Raw genomic sequence first — 23450 nt, 5'->3', positions numbered from 1 at the left:
ATGTGCGCGTATGGTGACTCGGACACCCTGTAAAAGGAACAAATTTAGATTTGAGCTATAATAAAAATGGAATAGAATAGATTTGAAACTTAAATGTAATATTAAGTTTTGCACATGACCCAATTACCCCCAATCAAAATAGACTCCCAAAGAAAAAGGAAAAAACCCAAATTTATTCATTCCCGCCATTTAGTCTAAAGCCCTCCAAAATCTCAGAGCTGTTGCTCGGACTCCGGCGGTGCTGCAGCCATGTCCGGCGGGCGTCCGATTACCGTTCTCAATGTAGCGGAGAAGCCATCGGTGGCGAAAGCTGTGGCCACCATACTCTCCAGGAACCAAGGCCTGCGAGTTCGCGACGGTCGCTCTCGCTACAACAAGATTTTCGAGTTCAATTACGCCATTCGAGGGCAATCTTGCAATATGCTCGTCACCTCCGTTACAGGCCATCTCATGGAGCTCGAGTTCGAAGAAAGGTACCGGAAGTGGCATTCCTGTGACCCAGCCGATCTCTTCCACGCTCCCGTCCGCAAATTTGTCCCCGAGGTTCGTCTCCTGTTCTTATTACCTCCATCTTTGGGTTTCATGGGCAGCATTGCCGCATTGATATTTGCTTTATGAATAACTGCATTAGATATGTAGTTTTCCCTGTCTCTGAGATTGATGTAGCATTATGTGCACCGTAAGTTTAGCTTGTAAGGGTCGGTATTGTAGGCTGCTGACAGTTCTATCCATATTTACCTCATCAAAGTGGTACTATATCCTATTTCTGGCCTTAGTTATTGCCACATGGAAAGGTGTACTGTTAGGCCAGTAACTATTATTGAATTCCATCAATGCATCTTCCCTTTGGAGAAGTTACCACATTAGAATTGTAGCCGTTGAAGGTTCTTTTAACAACTAGCTGAAAAATAATCTGATGGGGAATTATGGGAGGAATGAATAATGACATAGAAAACCCACATAGAAGTCCCTCTCACTATAGGGGGATCGAATGTAAATTTGGAGACACACACTATCACGCGCCCAAATAGGAGACGATATGTTTGTGGAACTATGACGGTGAAATAAAATACTTGAACTGGAATCGTGTTAGACGTTCGTTTTCAACAGCATAGACATTATATAAAAAGATGCTGAAAGAATGGTAAAGCCAGCCAAAAAATGGAAGGGACGAATATGTCACACTAGATAGCTACCTATACCTTGTAAACATATGCTATTTTTCTTTATATTTAGGAAAACTAAGAGATTCTTGACTTGAATTCAAATTGCATTTGGTTAACATGTAAACATGCTTGAATAAGATTTAAACAGCTCCACAAATTAATTATATTCTAGAATTCTCTTCGATTATCTAGCATTTACTATTTCTCCCCTTGTTAATGTTCTAACATCTAAGCTTGTATATTCCCTTGTATTTTCAGGCTTTATATTATATATATATATATACATATATACATATATATGTGTATATAATATACATATGTAGAGATAAACATATACATATACATATGTATATGTACATATATATATATATATATATATATATATATATATATGCACGGGTATATATATGTTGTCTATATATGTCTGCACATATTTACATTTTTGTATATACATATAAAAGATGGAGGCCTATAAAAGAATAACGATGTGTTCTTCCATTCATTCTCTTGCAACCTGTACTCCAAAAACTTAAGCAATCTAGTTGCACTCTTTGAGCTCCTGCCATTTGTAAAACCCCATTGACCTATAAAAACTTGGCTGGGCTTAGAAACTCTTGCCTTTGCTTAATCACTATCCTTCTACATCGAAGCACTCTCTAACAAGTATCTTAAAACCTCATTAAGGAACTTTCACCCCACAAGTCCAATAATTGCCACGTGGGCATGCCATTAAAATCCACCCCATGACACAAAGCTATATAAAGGTCTGCATTGTAGTCCATGGAATTATGTCAAATTTGGAGCTGGATTTTTCATTGAAATTAAATCTGTTGTTAGGACAAAATGGATATAAAGAGAACGTTGGAACAAGAAGCTAGAAGGTGTCAATGGCTCGTCCTTTGGCTTGATTGTGACAGAGAAGGAGAGAATATTGCGTTTGAAGTGGTGGATGTTTGCACAGCAGTGAATCGTCATCTTACCATTAAGAGGGCCCACTTCTCTGCTTTGATTGAAAGGTTCTATTTCCTCAAGCTGTCTTTTCCTGTTCCAAGTAGTTGTCTGAAGTTCATGACTTATACATTGTATATGATAATCTTGAGTTCAGGGATATTCACGAAGCTGTGCAGAATCTTGTTCAACCAAATCAATGGTTTGCTGATGCAGTTGATGCAAGACAAGTAAGTGCATTTCGTGTAGAATTCCATTTCTTTTAATTGAGAAGCAAGGTTTTGTGTGATCTGGCTTTCTGGAAGTGATTTCTGTTTACTACTATTTTGATTACTTTTATACTTGCAGGAAATTGATCTACGAATTGGTGCTTCTTTCACTAGGTTTCAAACTATGCTGTTGAAAGATGCATTTGTTATTGATTCTGTCACAGATGACAAAAATGTTATTTTGAGTTATGGGCCTTGTCAGGTATGTGAAGGTGTTTGCTTTGCATTCTTTTCTTACTTGTATTCCACAGCTGGTGATGCTCACTTGTATGCCTTCTTACTTCCTTTCTACCCCAGTTTCCTACTCTTGGTTTTGTTGTTGAGCGTTACTGGGAGATTCAATCTCATGAGCCAGAAGAATTTTGGACGATCAACTGCTCACACAATTCTGATGATGGAATTTCAACATTTAGTTGGACGTAAATTGACAGTAGCTTGATTTATTTGATAATTTCGAACTTTTCCAGCAAAACTGTAACAGTTAGTTGGTAATTATAACGTACGTTCATCTTGCAGGAGAGGCCATCTATTTGATTATACTTGTGCTGTTGTACTCTATGAAATGTGCGTACAAGAATCAACTGCTACGGTGAGTATGTTGAAAGTTAACTAGGTATAATAACCCAGAATGCATGCTGCTCCTGCATTTGTAATCTTTCAATTCTATTTAGGTTGTAAATGTTAGACGACAAGAGACCTTAAAGTATCCTCCTCATCCATTGAATACAATTGAGCTTGAAAAACGAGCTTCACGGTACTTCCGAATGAGTTCTGAACACACCATGAAGGTTAGCAGCCAAAATTTATCTTTGCTTAATTACTAATAAGTTTGCATTCACCAGCTTATTTCATTTCATTGCGCATTTTGAGTTTCTCGTGCGACATTATTTTATGGAAATTGGTATATTAGGTAAAGATCCTATTATTTGTGTCAGCGCTATTTAGTATTTAATTTACTATCAAACCCTTTGCATATTGGTAACAAACAAGTTCTAACTTGTTTTAGTTGTTTAAAGGTGGCCGAAGATCTATATCAAGCAGGTTTCATTAGTTATCCTCGTACGGAGACTGATGGATTTTCTCAAAGGACCGATCTTCATGTAGGTATATGTTTTGGTAATGGTCTTCCATAACCAATCTTACTGACAATTTTTGCTTACTTCTGCTTATAATTTTGAACTTGAAGTATTTGGCTCTTTTAACTCCTAGTTTTCCATGGGCATAAATTTAGTAATTTTTTTTAGTTGAAGGAAACTTAAACAACTGTCATTGAAATAATATATTTATTATAATTGAAATAAAGTTGTAGAATTCTTTTGTGTTTTCCCATCTTTGGGATCAACCTTTAGCCTTTTCTAACACTGAATTAAAAAAATGCTTCTTGATAAGAACTTCCGAAGATATCCTATGTACTTAAGTTTTCCATCACTAATTTTACATGATAGATGTTGGATGTTGTCCCATGTTTCCAATATTTTCAAGTGTTGGCTGTGCCCTTTTCAATATTAAGATCCGAGGTAGCTTCATGTAACCTGAGGTTTCCATAACCTTCTTTCATCCTTAGCACAAAAGGGAATGGATAAGTTAAATGCATTTCATTCCTTGTTATGTGAAAGTGAAACCTTTCGGTTTGTGTGTCGTTGTTGTGAAAACCACCAATATAATTGAACTTGCCTATATCCAACATTATACCTGACACTTTTTCAATTAGAATGAGGATAAAGGGTGTTGGGGGGTCCTGGAGAGAAGGTGTGAAATGCAGCTCATTTCAATACCTACCTTTGGGTGATTCTTACAACATTCCTTTGTAATTGTTCTTTATCTCCAATCATTAGCAATTGTAGCCTCAGGCTCGTTTTTGTCGGTCTGTTCTTTTGTATTTCAATGGAAATTTTCTCACACACACACACACACAAAAGAAGAAGATAAAAGGCGACTCCGAGTAATCTATATATAGTCTTTGAATCCACTTCTAGATCTTCGATTGCTCCTTTAAAGTTCCCTAGATTGTGTATTTGAGCTTTCAATTTTATTCCAAAACCTGTAATTATGAGGTTGAATCCAATAATTTCCGATATACATGGTATAAGGATTTTAGAAATCAAATCCTCGTGCTTCTTATCATCATATAATATTGTTTCATGTTCTACACTACAAGGATGGTCAGGATTTTAGAAATTAAACCTTCTTGCTTTTTTTTATCATCTTATAAGTTATAACATTGCATCACGACTAACAAGGACCATATTAAGGTTTTTCTTATTTGAACAGAGGCTTCACAGTTTTCATTTTTCAGTGAGTACAACTCAAAGACATGAGTGCTTCCCCTTATAGGCTGTAGATTCGTAACCTCTCCCATTCATATGGAATAGAATATCCTAAAAGAATAGTTTTATTTAAACAAAGGCTAGTTATCATACTAATGGAAGTTGTAAATATTAGACTTTTATAGTGAAAAATTGGAAACATGTCTAATGGGCTCAATTTTTTTCTCATTTGCTTATTGAATTAATGAGTGTTTAAGCATTTGTGTAATGTAGGTGATTGTGCAAGAGCAACAATCACATCAAATTTGGGGAGCCTATGCACAAAGGTTGTTGGATCCTGGATCAGGACTTTGGAGGAATCCTAGTAGTGGCGGTCATGATGACAAAGCCCATCCACCTATTCACCCAACAAAGTTCTCAGCTGGAGAACGCGGATGGAGCCAGGATCACCATGTAAAAGTTTTTCTATACTTCTCTGTTAAATTGCATATTTGTGTTGAATTTTTTTGTTGAATTTTTTTCTATTTTCATTTTGTTCCTTGTAAACCGTCATCTTGTAGTCCTCAGATATCAATAATGTGAGAATTTTTCTTCCCAGAAATTATACGAGCTAGTTGTTCGTCATTTCCTTGCATGTGTCTCACAGCCAGCCGTAGGTGCTGTGACTACTGTTGAAATTGATATTGCTGGTGAATTGTTTTCTACATCTGGGAGAATGATACTAGCAGTAAGTTCTCTACACAAATTTCTCAATCTCTTACTTTCAAAAAGAACAATAGTATTTTGAGGTTAATGCCTCTGTGATTGCAACATGGGATGGGCCAATGTACCTGACAGCCCACCATGTTGAGTTCCTCCAAAGAGGTGCTTGTCTCTTGTGTCTTACAGAGAAGCACAATCGTTTAGGTTCCTTAGTTTATTTGACTAAAATATATTCTTTTCCTTTTGAACAAGAAACAACTCATCGATATATGAAAAGGAGAAAAAGTTCAAGGATACAAACTTCCGACAGAGTGAAAGAAAAAGAGAAAAGTACAAACAGATTAGAGGCTCGACAAGAAGCAGGATAAACAAAATAATAACAATAAAAGCCAAAAACCATGGCAAGAGGGACTACAAAACTTCAAGAACGAGACCTTGGACAACATTAAACTTCAGAACTTAATTAGTTAAAAAAGAATCCAAAAATGAAAATCCTTGATTACATCCTTCAAATCCTTTAAATAAGATAAGCTTTGAGTACCTGAATCTGCTCCCTTTAGAAACTGAAAAACTGGTATGGAAATAAGAAACAGAACTCCCAACCATGGACCTAAGCCACTGGAATCTGCTCTTTCCTTGTTTTCCTCTACTATAAGTGCCATGAACTGCATATAAAATGGTATGAAAACTGCTGGCCTCTAACTCCAGCTTATCAAAAATAGGAATTCCTAGCAACACCGATGGAAATTCTTTTAAACTTTTGTCTTTGGTACAAGAGTTATACCAATTTCTTTGAAAAAGGATGGGATTGTGCCTGTCTTTTCAACTTCCTGATTTTCATCAAAGAGAGATTGAAAATCTTCTGCGAAAGATGATCCACACAAAATATCACTTCATGTTGGGCGCAATTGTGTATTATGACTGTAACAAGCGGCCAATTATTGATCTCTCTCTCTCTCTCACACACACACACACACACATACACTCTCACTCTCACATTGATCGTGCAATTTGGGATATCAAGAATAGTTTACGTGTGTTAGCAATTTTCATTTTCCATTTATTTCTTTTTATACCTTTTTTTTAGACGAACATGAAGTGATATTTTTGTATTAATCAATATCACTTCATGTTGGGCGCATAGTTCCTGTTCCATATGACATTCAGACGAACTATTAAAAAGTAGATTTTTGTATGACTTGACTTCTCCTTTGACCAGAGAAACTACCTGGATGTTTATCGCTTCGAATCATGGGGAGGTTCAACTATTCCAACTTATGTTTCTGGGCAACAGGTTTCTGTTCACTCGTTACATTTTATATTGATTAATCTATCATGGTAGTCCTGCTTATGGTTGCTTTTTGTGCAAATCGATCATAATCATGCGAACTCATTAGTTCATTCATTATTCATATGTGTAAAAGTTTCATTCAATTAATTTTTTTTTGGATGAAAAACCATACTATGACATAACAAATAAAAGGATATACAACAGGCAATACAAAATACCAGCCAAGTTTCATACAATAACAATTAGTCAACATATGGGAAAGTATTTCATATGCAAGCCAAATATATCCTTCAAATTGAACCAACATTAAATTATAATTTTTTCAATTAGTTAGAATTTATGTAGGTCTATTACTGCATAGAAAATCAATAACATCATTCATATTGCTAAATCACTGGATCACTTACCAGTAGTAAGGCTACTAAGAGCAGCAAACTCTCAGTTGAAAACTAAAGAACTATTTGGTTCATGATCTATGACTTAGTCTTCTGCTAAGTAGTGAAACAAGTTGCATAAATTGTATTTCTTGTTTTTATTATATTTGAAAATGCATTCAGTTGCAAATTGGGAACTCTAATATTTTTTGGATACTCTTTTTCTTTTCAAACTGAAAACTCTTTTCTCACGAGACAATCGCTATAGGTTGGCTCAGTGGTTAGTGAGGCAAGTGAAAAAGTAAAGAGACTTTGTGAGAATAAGTTCAAACTCATGGTGGCCATCTACTTAAGATATTAAATCCCGCAAGTTTCTTGACAATCAAATGTTGTAGGGTTAGGTGGTTGACTTGTGGAATTAGTCGAGGTGTCAATTAGCTTTCAAACATTCATGGATAACAAGAAGAAAAAAAGACAAGGAACTTTTTCATTGATAAATAAAAGAGTACAAAAAAGGTGAGAGAAACCTCAACCTGAACCAAGAAAGTTACGGAAAGCCCTTCCAGTTGATACAAAAAGGTGTTGGTGCTACAATTACAAAAAAAAAAAAAAAGAGAAGAAGTTCCCACTAAGAGATAGCCACAAAAGAAATATGATTCCAGATAAAAAGTCGTTTCAAAGTTCTCAGACCCTACAGTAAATGTGGTGGGTTCGTTGAAATTAAATTTACTTAATGCCTTTAATGAGGAAAGAGGGAAGAAAGACAAATTAGAAGGGACAAAGTCTCTTTTCTATGGCTCAATTAATTCCACTAATGAAGGTATGGACTGTAGAAATTATTCTCTTAAATTTTCAGATAATGAAACTGATGAAGATGATGTTGCAGGTAGCATTAGTACTTTGGATTCATCCCTAAAGTCTTTAGAACTTTCTATTGAAGATCTTTGTGAGCAATTCTTTGAGGAAGACTTTCAGATTCTTTTTAATGAGAAAAGGAAGATGAGAAGTAAAAAATTTCAAAGCAAATATTCATTCCTCCTTATTTTGAAGAAATGGGATTACTCTTGTATTGTACCGATTAATAGGGTTCATTGATTCTCAAGGTGTTTGAGAAGTTGAAAGGTTTACAAAAAAATTGTTTCTTGTTAAAAAAAAGGAAAGAGGATATGAAGAAGTTGGAACAGAAGGGTCTTATAGAAACTGCCATTTATTTGTTGTCTCTAGAAAGAATTGTGGCTTTTCATTTCCTCAGCAGACTATTTGTTCTGATTTTCAAGGTGCTTTTTTATGATTTTTTCCTATTGACATAATGACACCTAGATTATCAAGAAATACGAAGCTTTGATTTTAGAAGTTGAGTCTAATGATAAAAATCTCTAAAGTTCATTTCATCTCAAAGGAAGCGACTTAGTCTTCTTTGGAGTGCCCTTTTTGTCAAGTTTTCAGATGTTGTATACTTCTTTCTTCTATTTCTTTTGTATCTTTCAAACTTCCGTTCTTCATTTGATTGATTTATTTTTCTTTCTTCTTCGCTCCCTTTGGGAGTTTGTATCTTTGAGCATTTTTTTTTTTATATATCAATGAAAAATTTGTTTCTTGTTAAAAAAAAAAGGGGAAAGGCTTTTTCTCATCCAAGAAGATCTTCCTTTCCTCTTATTCCAAAAAATCCAAAGAAACATTTTAATGAAGTTGAGTCTAAGGAGTTTAGTTTGTGTTTGAATGGATGACCTCCAAGCAGGATGGTGATAGGAACCAGAAATTATAATGGAAATTAATAGAAAGATGGTATTGAAATAAAAAAAAAAAATTGAAAATTATAGTATGTCCTAACTCTATCTAACCAACTTCATTAACTAATTCCTTGCCAATGACAGATATGCCTAATTCCTAACAATAAATATTTCCTCACGTATATTTCTAATAAATAGTTTTGGATTTACGTTTTTAATCTTTACCTAATTCTTTAATTTAAAAAAAATTTAAAAAATAAACTAAAAGGGTTGAGGTGCCTTTGCGCCTTGGCACTTAAGCCACATACACGTTCTCATATAAGTTAAGGTACCACATCATCCACCTTCACTTCACTTCATGTATAAAGAACGACTTTTAAGTATATTAACCCAAAATCAATGAGAATTGAGGTTGTTTGAGCGTGGTATCTGACCAATTAGTTTTATTTACTGATGTTTTTTTCTTTCCATTTACTTTATGTGTCAGTGAATGTCCAACAACATCTCTTATCACTAAATCAAAATTAGTAACCAAGATTTAGTTCCAAAAATTTTCTTGAAGCATAACTAAACTTGCAATTGTCCACTAAGTCCTTCCATGTTAAGCAGGCACTTTATCATCTTTTAACTAAGAATTAACTTTAAACCTAACATACACATAAAAAAGGCTTCTTTCCTTCTTTAATTTTCTTTATTTATGCATGGAGAGAGAGAATCATACGCACTAATTTGAGAGAATTTGGTTTTTTGAATGAGGTTGGACTCGGCATTTCTTTTGTAGAACAAGTATTTTTCTTTAATTTAGAGGAGTCAATAACTATCCCCTTTGGCTGTTTCTTTCACAGTTTGTTCCAACAACATTAACTCTTGATTCAGGAGTCACGAGGCCACCTCCCCTGCTGAGTGAAGCCGATTTACTTTCTTGTATGGATAAGGTAAGTAAGGTGTATTTGCTAATTGAGGTTATCAAGTTCTGGGTTTGAAGCTTTATGTTGGACTAGAATTTATATTGTAATCGTGGTTAACCTTTATTTTTTATTAAGTTATTTTTTTGTTTGTTGCTTAAGGAGGGAATTGGTACAGATGCAACAATGCATGACCACATCAAGAAGCTGCTGGATAGATTTTATGCAACAAAGGACTTAAACACTCGCTTCACACCAACTAACCTTGTAATGAGCTTGGATTTTGTCCAGAAGTCACTATTTTCTTTCTTATACTCCTTTCATTTCTAAATATGATTTATGAGATGAATGCAGTCAACATTTACCATTAATGCACTAGTATGATGAAAACTTTGTTGTTAAATATGCTTTTTGAGGTTAGTATAGAATTGGGAAAACACTTAAAGAAATTCTCATGATGTCATCCTCAGTTAAAATAGATAGAACATAAATTAGTCCTTGTTTGTACTTGTTCTTTTGTTTCGTTTAACTCCAGTAGGTTTTTTGTGCTACAAGAGTAAATTGAAAGACTTTCGAAAATGTGCTGTAATGTTAAAAAATCTAGGGAGCTTGTTCCACATTCACATTGCTACCGGCTTAAAATTGGTTACTCGGTGAATAATGGCCATAAACATGGGTTTCAATATCTAATGTAAGAGTTTCATCACCTTGTACATCGTTATGGTAAGATTGATAGGTCTATAATTAGTAACCCTGGAAGGCCGATTCCTTTTAAGGATGAGAATAATGTAAATATTCTCAATAATGGCCTTTACGATACTGTTTTGGAAAAAGTCTTGGACATAGCCAAGAAGTTAGGTTTGAAAATGTTCCATCATTTTCATAGAGTTTCGTCGTAAAGTAGTTAGTTTTGTATTTTTGGTTTAATTGTTTTAGTTTTTAAATACCTACTTAGTTATTAATTCCTCTATTACCAGTGTAAATAGAGGCTTTTGAGCCTTGTATTCATACATCATTATAATCAAATTTCAACTGTAAATAAAGATTTCCATTGTGGATTCTTTGAGAGCTTTAGGCTACATTATAACACCATCCAGCCAAGGGCTTTGTTAGCACCTAGATTGTCGACAACCCATTTAATTTCCTCAACTTCAAAGTTTCTCTACAGAGAACTAACTGTGACTTGTATGGGATTATAGTCTATGATTTGAAGGAAACCAAACCACTATTCTATCTATCCTAAACAAGCAGCTAATCCTGTATAAGCTTCTATTCAATATCAGCATCTTTCACCAAAGAGTTGCCTTGGTTTGAAAGGATTTTCAACCTTCATTGGGCTTTATTACAAGTACAACACTTAAAAGATTTTGTGGCTAAAGGGCTTGTGGTCAGAGATTCATAAATCATAAGAAGATTATGTGTAAATGTTATCGGTGCCCTTTAGAATTCATGGTTGGAGCACAATAGAAGACTTTTAAAGATGAGATGAGGGTGGAAGAACAACTTTGGAAAAATATTGTTTATCACATCTTTTTGGTTTCTTAAATCTAATATTTTATGAACTCACTATTTTGACGACCAACCGCAGATCCTTTTTTTTTTTTTCCATTCTATTCTCTTGTGGAAATAAAGTTTTGCATCTTATAAATAAAAAGTTATAATATCTAGGGAATTAATTACAAAGCTTATTGAACATTTGAGAGACTTAATTTTCCTTCACAATCATTTTCAAAATATGCCTACACAACCACTCAATTCTGACAAAGTTTCTAGCTAATTACTAACATGCTTCTAATGTACGGAATGCTAGTCATTTTAATTTTCATAGAAATTTAAACGATAGGAAGTTTCTTGAGTTGTCAGTGTTTGGTCATAGGATTTTTCTGTCTCCTCCTTCCTTGGATATATTCAGTTGAAATCTTGACTCTTTTCAGGGACTTATTCATTCAAGATATACCCCCTCTCCAAAAACCCACTTGATATCCCTTTCATTTGTTACTAATATTACTCTACCAAAGATGGCTTGGAATAGGTGTTTTTTAAAATATTCAGTTCTGCTTGGAGTGTTGCTCAGTTGCTCATAGGAAGATTAAGACTGATGGATTGTACATCGCGAATGAGATTTTGCATGTTTTGCTTATCGCCACAAATTTGCTGTTATGTGACTGTAAAGAGAGTATTTGAGTATATATATATATTTGCATTATTGATTTAGTTTTCATTTTTTAAATAGATAATTGGCAGTTTTTTAATGCTCGAGATCAATACTTATTGGAAGAATCAAATGGGATAAACTTAACAAATATGATGGAAGAAGCCATCTTATGGTGTGCTTTTATTACTATCATTTGGACCAGCCATATTATTGAGGATAAGGTTGGAGGAGAAGTTGATGTTTGGTAGAGTCCATTTTTTTCAATTTTCATGGTTGTCTTTGTATGGTTGTTTTAGTGATACTCATTTAACTTTTTTTTATTTTATTGGATTAGATTTCTTACAGTATCATTGAGGAGCTTTATAATACTTTACAATTTACATTCTTTCCACCATCATTTAGTTTTCTCTGTTGTAAAAATTTACTGTTCTTTCAGGGTGAGGCTCTGGTTATGGGATATGACGACATGGGGTGAGTATTTTGCTTTAAGGTATTGTCTAGATGATGAGTTAAATTAAACACCCTTCACCACATAGAAGTTATCGCCCAATAAACTGACTAACCTGATGGAACTATAAAACATAGTAGGCTAGTAGCTTGTGGTTTAGATATTTGCTGTAGAAAATAAGACAATGCTTTATGACTATGCTCTGCTAGATTCCATCTCTAGTGAAGCCTGGAGGTCATCTACATTTATGCATTAATTTGTAATTTATGAACATTATGTTGTTTTTCTAATATGAATTTCCAGAAACTGATTTAACCGACATCAGTTGTAAAGAATTAAGAAAATATATATTTGAGAATATACTGTCAATTGCTACCACATTTTAAGGCATGAGAAAATATGTGATCCAATAATTTGTAGTAAAATTCTGAAGAAAATTGTCTTTGCAATGGAAATTATTTTAATCATGGTATGGTAGCCATAATTAGACATTGGCACACGTGTCTTGGCTTGATTTTTAGTACTGTAAATCAATTATCATGTATGAAGTTCAGAAAGAGAGGATTGGTATTGGAACATGGCAGGCTTTATTCTATCTAGATGCTAATTAGTGTAAAGATTCACATGTATTAGCTGTGTATTCTTGAAACTCCAATTAGTGTTATTTTTCACTGCAAAAGAAATTTCATTAGAAGAAACAATTATAGAGTTAGGTAGCCTGTCCTATTAAGACAAAAAATTCCATCAATTGTTATGGCTGAAAATCAGCACTATAAATATCATAGAGAAGTAATAACCTTAAACTGTGCTACTTCTTTCATCAGTTACCTTTCTTTATAGGTCGATATTTCTAATTCTGAACTGCTTTCTTTCTTTATTATTCTCTTTGCCTAGGTATAAACTGTGGAAACCAAACCTTAGAGCTGTCATGGAGCATGAAATGAAAGCAGTTAGTGAGGGCACTAAGAGAAAAGCTGAAGTGTTGGCTGCATCCTTGCAGCAGATGAAAACTTGCTTCTTAGATGTAAGGATTAATTGTGTTCACAAATTTTCATCATCAATTAAATCTCTGATTTTGTTTCCACTTTTTAGATGAGACTTTTGCAAAATTGATTTAAGTTAAGAAACTAAGCATTTGTTATGAAAGATCTATTTTATTTACGCTGTCCTTTTTCCTTTTTTTCCTTCTCATAAAAGCTTGGAAATATCTGCAGGCAAGGTTGAATAAGCTAAAACTTCTCGAAGCCATGGAGGTTTTCTTTGAGAGGTGTTTATTACCTAATCAAATGTTGTTTTTGGTTTTTTTTTGGTTGTTTATGCATTTTTTTTTCACTTATGCAGATCTAATGGATCTGGTGGGGATGAACATCATACAGTCGGAGTAGTTGTTCGGCGATGTGGACTCTGTCAGGACTCAGATATGGTGCTTAAAAGAAATAGGGTAATGATTTATAAATTCATGTTCGTGGAAGTTATCTCAATGCAATAAATCGAACCTTTTTTAAATTGAAGTGAGTAGTTCATACTTTTAAAAATCTATTTCAAAAATTGGAAGCATTTTTCTTTGAAGGGGATCAACGCCACATCTACTTATTATCATCATTTTGGATGAGCACAAGAAACTTGAGTATCAGATTCTAATGTTGGCTTTTTCTTGGTATAAATGCTCCCGCCCATTTTCTAACTTTGGAGAGGTTTTTGTATCGTTTTTGTTCTATCTTTGATAGGAATTTCTTGTATATGGTTCCCCTCTTGTAATATTTCATAACATCACTGAAGTATTTGTTTTATATTTTTTGAACAAAATACAAACTTTTCACTGATGAAATGAAAAGGAAAAAAAATTGTTCAAGGATACAAACTCTCGAAAGAGTGAATAAGAAGAAGTATAAAAACAAAAATACAGTACCTATACAACAGAGTTACAAGGCCAAATATAAACATCCCAATTGTTAAAAATAAGAGAAAAGGAGTAATGGGAGAATGGCTCAGAAAGAGAACACCAATGAGATGCTTTGAGCTTGGCGGATGGGAGACAATCAAACAAAGATCTTCTTTTACTCTTAAAGATTCTCGAGTTCCTTTCAAACCAAATTTCTGAGAGAAAACTCTTCACCATATTAATCCATAGAAGTCTTGCCGTAGGTGACAAGTGTGTGACTCCATTTAACAATTGAGTCAAATTTGCTTCAGCCCTCGAATCAATGACTCCACTTAACAATGAAATATTTGTTTTGTATATGATATATATAAAAAAAAATCTTCATCTAACTTTTAAAAGTTTAGTTCAGTTCTGGAATTTTCACTTTTTATTTTTCTTCATTTTCATCCTTATCATTATCAAAAATTACTTCCAATGGTAGTACCATTATAATGATATCTTGAAATGCTTACATGCCTCAATGTAGTAAAAAGATTACATATATGGCACCTCACATGACTCAAAATATGCATCTTCTTTCTTAACTTCTTCTGATGTGACATTAAATTGTATTTTTTAAGGTTATGACATCTTATATGACTCAAATTAGGTTATGTGGATGTCATGTTAGTAATTTAACTTAATAGAACTTTAAATTCATTTGCCATAGCTTGCTTTTGTACTTTTTTCTTTCTTTGTTTTCTTTCTCTTTCTCTTTAACTTAATAGAACTTTTAATTTAACACGTACATAAATTTATCAGTTGTTTGGTTAAGGTTCCTGTTAGATAGTGATTTAGTAGTTGTTTGAAAAATTATTTTGAAAATAGTTTTATGTTATTATTCTCAAATCTGTTTTTGAAAATTATGATTGAATTGAATGATGTAAAGGTAATGTCCCTGAAACTAATGCTCACAAATCTGTAATTTTGGAAGAAACAACATTTTTATTTTTCTTAAAAATTGGGTTATTTGTGAGAATACAATAAAAAATATTGGTTAAGTAAGTACATTAAAAAAATATTGGTTATCATTATACATTAAATAAAATATGAAATTCATGGAAAAGGATCTTATCTTCCATTTTTTTTAATAAAAATTACAAAATTGATATGAATTTCAAAGTAAAAAAATTTCTCAAGTGTTGCGAATATTGGTTATCATTTAAAGCAAAAAGGATAACCAATGTATAATTTAATTTTTGAGTTGTAAATGTAGAAAGATGGCGTATTTTATTTTATTTTTTCTAACTTAACAAGTAGCCTCAAATGTTTGGTGCATATTCTAATAAAAAGTGATTTATTGAACTCTACAGCTCCTCTCCATCATATAATCTTTCTTGTCTAGACTTTATTTTTCAGTACTTACAGAGGGAGAGAGAGACGAGAGAGCAAAACGAGAGAGAGTGCCACCAAATTTTTGTTTTCTTGCCCAAGGCTCATTGATCTCCTTTGTTTCCATTAAAGAATCATCCATCTCAAAAACAAACGAGAGAGCAAAAAGCTGTTTTCTTGCCCAAGGCTCATTGATCTTCTTGAAGCATATTGTGTCAAGTAAAATTTTAAATTGCACCCAGTACTGTGTTTTGAATCCCTTTCAGTTCTATGCGTCCATACAAAGGAACTATGTTTGTATTTTGTTTAGAAATCTTGACTTTGAGATAGTAGGTTCTATATCTCTAGTAGGTTGAAACTTGAAACTAATCTTGTCCTAACATTTTCGTCTTTTTGTTCTTATTATTTATAGTATCTATTTTGAATAGTTTACTTTGGCAATCTGCAGGATGGGAATTACATGGTTGGATGTTTGGGCTTTCCCCAGGTGTGATCATCTTCCATACTGGGTGCCACTTATTATAAATATCATGTCGGCATATTACATTCTCCACATCGAATTAGGAATTTGATTGTTACTTTGTCCATCCTCACCACCCCCTCCCTTATTTTAACACACAAATACATGCATTGTTAACATTTTTAGTCTTGAAAAGGATTTCTTACTGTAAAGATCTCCCTTTTAACACTGAGCAATATGAACTCTGCTAATTGAATGTCATCGTGGTTAGCCCCCAAGGGGCCAACCCAGTTGGCAAGAGCTTGGGGTCTCTTGGTTATACTGGTTTAGAGGTCTCAAGTTTGAATCTTTTGGTGAGCTTAATATCAAAAATCCTTGATGCCTCATAGGTCTGGGCCTTGGGGTAGGCATGGGTGCCCTTGGGTATAGGGGAGCAAAGCTCCAAGTCCCAGGTATAAAAAAAAATTGTCATCATGGTTAAATTCCTGTTTTGGCATCTTGTACGTTCTTTTGGTTGCTACTGCTGTTCTCTTATATTTCCATCATTCTTATTGTAGATTTTGGTTTCCAATAAAGGTTAAGGACAGTAAATGCTCCTAAATTACATGCACTGCTAGAAAATGTGCTACTAAAAGGTACACATAACTAGAGCCTAGAGGGCCCATACTACTAATGGTACAAACACTTATTTCACGAAGCATTGGCACGCACTTCTTAAGAAACTTTATGCCGAAATATCAATTTCATCTTTCGATAAAATTCCAACTGAAATTTAGAGAATGTTGTCTGGGTCCTAATAATAAAATATATTGATTCTTGTGTTAGCAATACCAGTACCCCTACGTATGTATTGGATAGTTAGATAACATATATTATCTACCAATTTCCAGTGTAGAAATGTTGTCTGGCTCCCAGGATCCATTGCAGAAGCTGCAGTAACCTTTGATTGTTGCAACTCATGCACTCCAGGTTTCCGTCCTTCCCTACCTTCGACTTAACTTCTATATTTTTCCTAAAAGGAACAGGAATACCATTAGTGTAAACATCATATTGTTAAATCTATGGTTGGATTGGAGGCCTTATTTAAAAATGAATGAAAAAACCGTGCAACCAATTTGCAGACGAACATGTTGGATTCCAGTTTTCTATCATAAAAATAAATAATTTTAGCGTATTAGCCCGTTCTTGCCAAACCACTGAAAAATTGCAAATGCTGCGCAATATAATTAATATAGCAGCATTAGTCTAGTTGTGCTCATCTCCAACTTATATCCAGGCTGTTTTGGAAAATGATGTGTTTCATGTTCTCATCGTGTCATTTTTGTGTCAAATGGGCCTCTCATATTCATAGTTATTAGCTAGAGTTGTCATTAATTTCAGAGCTAGTTATTGTCATTTTCTATTTTCTGGTAGTGTGGCCAACATACAGCACAGTTTCCATGGTTTTGCTCAATAGAGTTAAGAAATAACGAATATTTTTTATTTTCTCTAAAATCTTCAAATAGGTCCTGTTTACTTGATCCAATTTAAGTTTCGTCCGCTGGAAATACCACCAAACTACAATGCTAACCACTTGGGTACGTACTGCTCCTTTAATCATGGGACTTCATTTGAAGTTATGTTAAGCATCAGCTATCATTACTTTATGGTATAATTTGTACCCAAATTTTTTGAGTTTATGTTTTTACATGCACCATGGATATTACATGGGAGCTGGACCTATTCATATATGCTTTATCAGATGCACGTATGTTCTCCCTTGATAATGATGAAAGATGTGTATGCATACTTTTTATGCTTTACTTATTAAGCTTGCAGAATCAAAGATTTTCATTCTTGTTCATGCTTTATAATTGTCAAGAAAGAATAACAACTATTCTGGAGAAGGCTAGGACATTTTGTTTTAAGTTTTTTAAGTTCTGAAATCAATACAACTTTTGTTTTTCATTCGGTTGTAATTTTGATCCAGCCTAAAATTATCTCTTCTTAAAAATCAGAGAATGAAAGATAATCTGTAATTTCTTGAATAGAAGAGTATAACCTTAATTATAATAGGTGTCATTGATTACATAGGGTGCTTGGTGGCTAATGAGAGAAAAAAAAATTGTAGACCATCTGTTTTGGGGCATTTTATCTATACCAGGAGAAGAATTAGCAGGCGGTTATGTTGACTAATCACTATTTGTAATTATAGTCTGTTGCAAATTTCTACCAATTGGAAGTCTTTTTTGTAAAGCTCTTGCCAGTTTGGGGATATCTCATCTCATTTTCCTTACATCCTCCTCTTTTGATAAATATACATGTTTCTGTTTCCTATATATATATATATATATTTATATAATAATCATTACTTCACATAGTTTTTTGTTGAAAGCTAAATAGGCCCATTATGTTTTTTCCTTCCCTTTGTAGCACTTAACTCTTGTATTACCGTTGGTGGTAGTAATTTTTTGCATAGTTTTTACTTTCCTTTTTTTTTCTTCCCTTGATCAGTATGCCAAATTCTTGGTTCCTTGAATAGTTGAATGTATAATCAGGTTGCATAGGTGGTTGCGATGATATTCTTAGACAATTGACAGAAATCTGTGGTACTGGATCCCGCATGTCAGGCATGTACTTTTTCTGCCAGTTATTTCTTCATAATTTTAAGATGTGCAGGTTGGGGTTTCTTTTTTGAATGATTTAAAGATCAAAGAAACAGTATGGACTTGTGTTTACTGCTGATAAATCGTCTACATTTTTTTCATTTTAATTGAGATGCCCTGCAATTTGTTTAGCTGTTGAAAGAGTCTTCTAAATTACACTTAAGCTTAAGAATAAATTTGCCATCCATCCTCCCCCAATCCCGCCTTTTTTCTTTTTCTTTTATCTTATCAAGTTTCTGGTGAGCAATTGCTGGTTGTTGAATGTTGAATGCTGTTCATTGCAGAATCTGAGTAAGATGTGTACATATGTAAATTTGACTTCGAACTCGAGACAATCTCCTTTAAAATGAGATCTATGGTCTCATTACCTGTTAGATGTACCATGCTTTAGAAGAAGGGAAATAATCGACATGGCCCAACAAATAAGAAATCCTCTTGCAGATTTATATGATTTCAGCATCGAATGAACACTCTTCTGCTTACTTTTCCTCCCATTTTACTTTTTGCGCATTCAAAATATGTTTTCCAGGTAGAGGTCGGGGAGTCACTTCATCATCCAGCGCGCAGCGAGGTAACACCGGGCAAGGTGTTTGCATTCACTGCCAACAAGTAGGGCATTCCTCAAACGATTGCCCTTCGCAGGTTGTAGGTTCCAGAAGTGCTCGTCGCCGGCAAAGTGGTAAGCCGAATTTTCTGTTATTTTTATCATTTTAAATGAACTGTTAATGTATTTTCAATGTTTTTGAGTGGATATTGTATTTACTATTATGGGTGTGTCAAATGTGTAAACATAGAGGTGCTTACTGTCAAATGTTTTAATTTTTTCTTTGGGTCGTTTGCATGGTCACGAGCTCACAGTTCGTGAAGGAATTGACATACCATTTTTATTTTAATCATTGTTATTTATATTAAAAGAACGGTTAAATTATAAGTCATTTTTAATATTGTGTCTATTTAGACTATATTTTAAAAAATTTGTAAACTTTGTTTATTCAAAATTTAAGAAGTTTCTGATAAATTTTGTTACTAATAAGCTCTTATCATTAGTTTAACGCTTATTCAAAATCATGTAAAAATCATTCTACCACATGATCCTTAAATTTTTCTGAATTCTTTTTTGCTGTTGATAAATTTCAAACCAACATTTTTCTCTATGGCAGGAGAATCTTCAGTTTCATGTAGTAACTGTGGCACACCATGCGTCTTACGGACTGCTAATACTGCCAACAACAGGGGAAGAAAGTTCTACTCATGTCAATCTCAAGACTGCAATTTCTTCGTGTATGCATCCCCCTTCCATTAAACTTTGTTTTTATCTCTTAAACGAAATTTGAACATTAAGTTAAATTACCATGCCAGCTTAAGTATTTCAGAATGAGTTATAATTTTCCATTATATTAGAATAAAAAAATTCTATGTTTACATTTTCTTATTCCATTTACTCCCTCCAGAAAACAATAGTTCACGCTTTAAATCTTGTCTGACAACATAGGCTAAAACTTCTATGACTCAGCCAAATAGCTCAAATTTAATTTTTTTCCCCTAGTCAAAGTAGTTTATAATGAATAATATTTAAGTGTTTATCGGTATCTTTCTACTTACCACCATTAAAAAATTGATAGCTATTTATTTTTTCGAAAAAACTAAAAGATAAAATCTATTTTATCTCTCTTCCTTTATGCATTCATCTCTCTTGTCAATTCTTTAGTGGTGGTGAGTAGGACATAGCTACTGAGGGATAAGCACAGTACATATTATTCTTTTATAATTGCTTTCTCTTGAAATAGAAATTCTGAACTTTGGTCTTAATAGTACCATAGTTTTGCTTCACAACTGATAAGGAAAACAGTCTTCACAGTGCCTTAATTCCTTAGATTCCAAGTCAAAACTGTCTAATATTGCTTTAATACCCTTTGCTTGTTCACGTAAATGTAAACCAATACATTATTTTGCAGATGGGAAGACAACATTGACAGTGGCAATGGAGGAAACAGTGCTCCACGGTCAAATATCAGGGGCTCAGCCTCAGTAGCATCAAATCCTAATCCTGGTCAGAACACTGGACATGGGCGCGGTCGTGGTCGTGGTAATATTGCTATGACATTTGTGTCGGCTACTGGTGAGCCGATATCGGATAGAAGATGTTTTGTTTGTGGTGATCCATCACACTTTGCAAATGTTTGCCCAAACCGTGGTGCCTGATGCCTTTCCATGGCTAAAAGTTCTGAAAAGATACTAATATGATCTTGATTAGTTGAGCATTATGTAACCTGTACAGCTAGAAACAGGATTAAGAACTATATATATCAGCTGAAAATTTTCCAAACCAGCCCTTGTTTATTGCTAGACCATTTCTGAAACGTAGGACTAATATACTCGAAACATATGCTTGAAGTCTAAGAAGCATCGACAAAGATACGACATAGATATGACAATATGTTTATTACAATGATTCTCATGGTGAAAATTTTAATTTATGTGCTTATGAGGCAATAGTGTCATAATGTTCAAGATACATCCACACCAACTTATTGTAAATGATTTAAAATCTTGGAAATTTAAAGTCAATACTTAGTATTATGTATTTTGCTCACAAAATGTTCATAAGTATTTGATATGTGCTCAATAATGGTCAAACTTGTATACACAATTTGTTAAACTAATTCTTGTCAAGAATTTCTTGACATGTGCCTACTGTGCTTAACAAGTATTCAAAACATGTTTAATAATTGTCGGAGTGTCTGCAACTTGAATATAATTCAATTGGTCAAAATATATATCTTAAACTAAAAAGTCGAAGGTTTGAATCATCACCCTCACATATTGTGTTGAATTCAACAAAAAAAATAAAAAAAAAATATGGGTCACCAACATCAATCACTAAGCTTGAAACCTTCTCTATCTCTTAGGCAAGAAGACCTTGGAAGTCCATATAGAACTGTTAAGGATGATGGTACCTTCGTACTCTCAAATATCTTCATAATGGTATGATATTATCCATTTTGAACATAACCCTCACGACTTTACTTTTGGGTTCATTCAAAAAGCCTCATAAGATAATTGTCTTCTCTTTTACAAACCCAAGAACAACTTCCTAGAATATGATTTTTGATAGACTAACATTCATGATTGGTGACGGATCCAAGATCTCCTTCTAAAAAGATGTTTGGCTTGTGAATTCCACCTTAGCATTAAAACTCCCCCTTCTTCGGGAGCAGAAGAAACTTAAAAGATTAGGAAATCAATGAATGCACTGAGCTTCTTCATCATCTCTCCACGGTTCATCTTAAATAACTTTGAGGACAAATCCTTATATAGAAGCTGAACCAAATGGTATTATATGTTTATTGTTCTCACAAAATTCTCTCCTACACTACAAGAATATCTCTCTATGGCTATAATGGATGAAAGCTTGATTGTATGATGCCATGTGGAAATAATATTACCCTCCAAAAAGGTCAATCTTTTTTCTTTGGGAGCTTCACAAACCTATCAACACTCAAAATAAACTTTAAATTTTGTGAGTTTTAGGATAAATTTTGGACCCATCTTTTTTCTTGTTTGAATAATTATCCATGCCTCTACCAAATGAGTTCGTTTGATCTCCTCACTTTTGCTCTCAGGAATCGCCTGTTTTGAATGGAAGATGAACTTCTTTGGATGAACATTTTTCGAGCTTTCTTTTGGAACCAAATAATTTTCAACACAACGTGGAACGTCCATTTGATTGTTTGTTTGATGCTATAGTTTTTTGTTGTTGTTACATGGTGTAAATGTTCCCCATTCATTAATACAACTTTTCTTCTCTCTTATATTCCATTGGAGAAGTTCTTGTTGGAGCTCTCTTTGGACACTTTTGTAATTTCATTTCATATATCTAAAGATGGAATATTTAGAGAGATTTAACCAAATAATAAAGATTAGAGTTGCAACTTAATCATGTTCGGTAACATTGAAATCGCAATGCTCTCCTACGAGTAGGAATCGTGTCAAATTAAATTATATATTGATAATATGAAATCAAAGTCACATTCTTGAAATCAAAGTTCTCAATGGCACTTCTCACAAGACCTAAACAATGAAACAATATCGTATAGTCATCCATAACATAGTAATTGTGAAGGAGTCAAACTATAGTATGTAGCTATAACTAACATATTACAATATTTCTATGGAATCAGAGTTTCTATCACGTACACGTTGAAGGTACGCCAAAAATATTTCCTTAACATTCTTCTTTTTCGAACCCTTGCTCCCAGAAGCTACAACAACATATTCAAAACAAACAATTAAGAAAACATTAATATGAATCCATACATTGGTTTGTCCAAAATGAATACTCGTACTCTAACTAGCATGTTATTTACAAATCATAAGAGCTAAACAATAAGAACAAATTCATAACACTAAGTATCATTCTTCCAGTACAATATATGCACGAGAATATTAAATACTTTTCAACCAGGTATAGCCACAAGAATAAATATGTTTCTCTCTTCCTATAATACATAACATGCACAAGACATGTCTAATTTTAGGGGTGGGGGTGGTGTTTGGGATCAGATATGATTTTAATACTAACTCCTACATTAGTTTGTCTAGAACGAATACTTGCACTCTAAAGAGTATGTTGTTCACAAATCATAAAATATGTTCTAGTGAAATGATAAGAACAAATTCCTAACTAATTACTCTTAATTCTTTCCAATGTCACAACAGTACATATCAATGTTAGATTCTAATCTAAACACCAAAAGTGTCCAAAGTCCTACTATGTTGAACAGTATCAAGTATGCATCTTGTGTATTAAAAAAACTTACTACCTTTGCCAATGCTC

At 33.6% G+C, this 23450-nt stretch overlaps 1 protein-coding gene across 1 annotated transcript; it reads left to right on the top strand.

The window, feature by feature from the left end:
* Window positions 1–138: 138 nt before the first annotated feature.
* On the top strand, window positions 139–21065 carry TOP3A (topoisomerase 3alpha). Its single transcript, XM_022298594.2, has 24 exons — window positions 139–543; window positions 2004–2182; window positions 2272–2344; window positions 2463–2585; window positions 2681–2802; window positions 2900–2972; window positions 3055–3171; window positions 3400–3483; window positions 4924–5103; window positions 5249–5377; window positions 6572–6646; window positions 9593–9682; window positions 9815–9919; window positions 12244–12278; window positions 13150–13279; window positions 13470–13522; window positions 13597–13696; window positions 15957–15995; window positions 16859–16937; window positions 17474–17545; window positions 18506–18577; window positions 19143–19292; window positions 19774–19894; window positions 20569–21065. Exons 1-24 carry the CDS (start codon window positions 250–252, stop codon window positions 20813–20815), a joined length of 2742 nt encoding a protein of 913 aa, XP_022154286.1. The 5' UTR covers window positions 139–249; the 3' UTR covers window positions 20816–21065.
* The last annotated feature ends 2385 nt before the right edge of the window (window positions 21066–23450 follow it).

This window comes from Momordica charantia, assembly GCF_013281855.1.
Source record: "Momordica charantia cultivar OHB3-1 chromosome 5 unlocalized genomic scaffold, Mcharantia_2.0 BLBB01000005.1, whole genome shotgun sequence".
Classification (NCBI taxonomy): Eukaryota; Viridiplantae; Streptophyta; class Magnoliopsida; order Cucurbitales; family Cucurbitaceae; genus Momordica; species Momordica charantia.
This window is presented reverse-complemented; position numbering and strand designations above follow the sequence as displayed.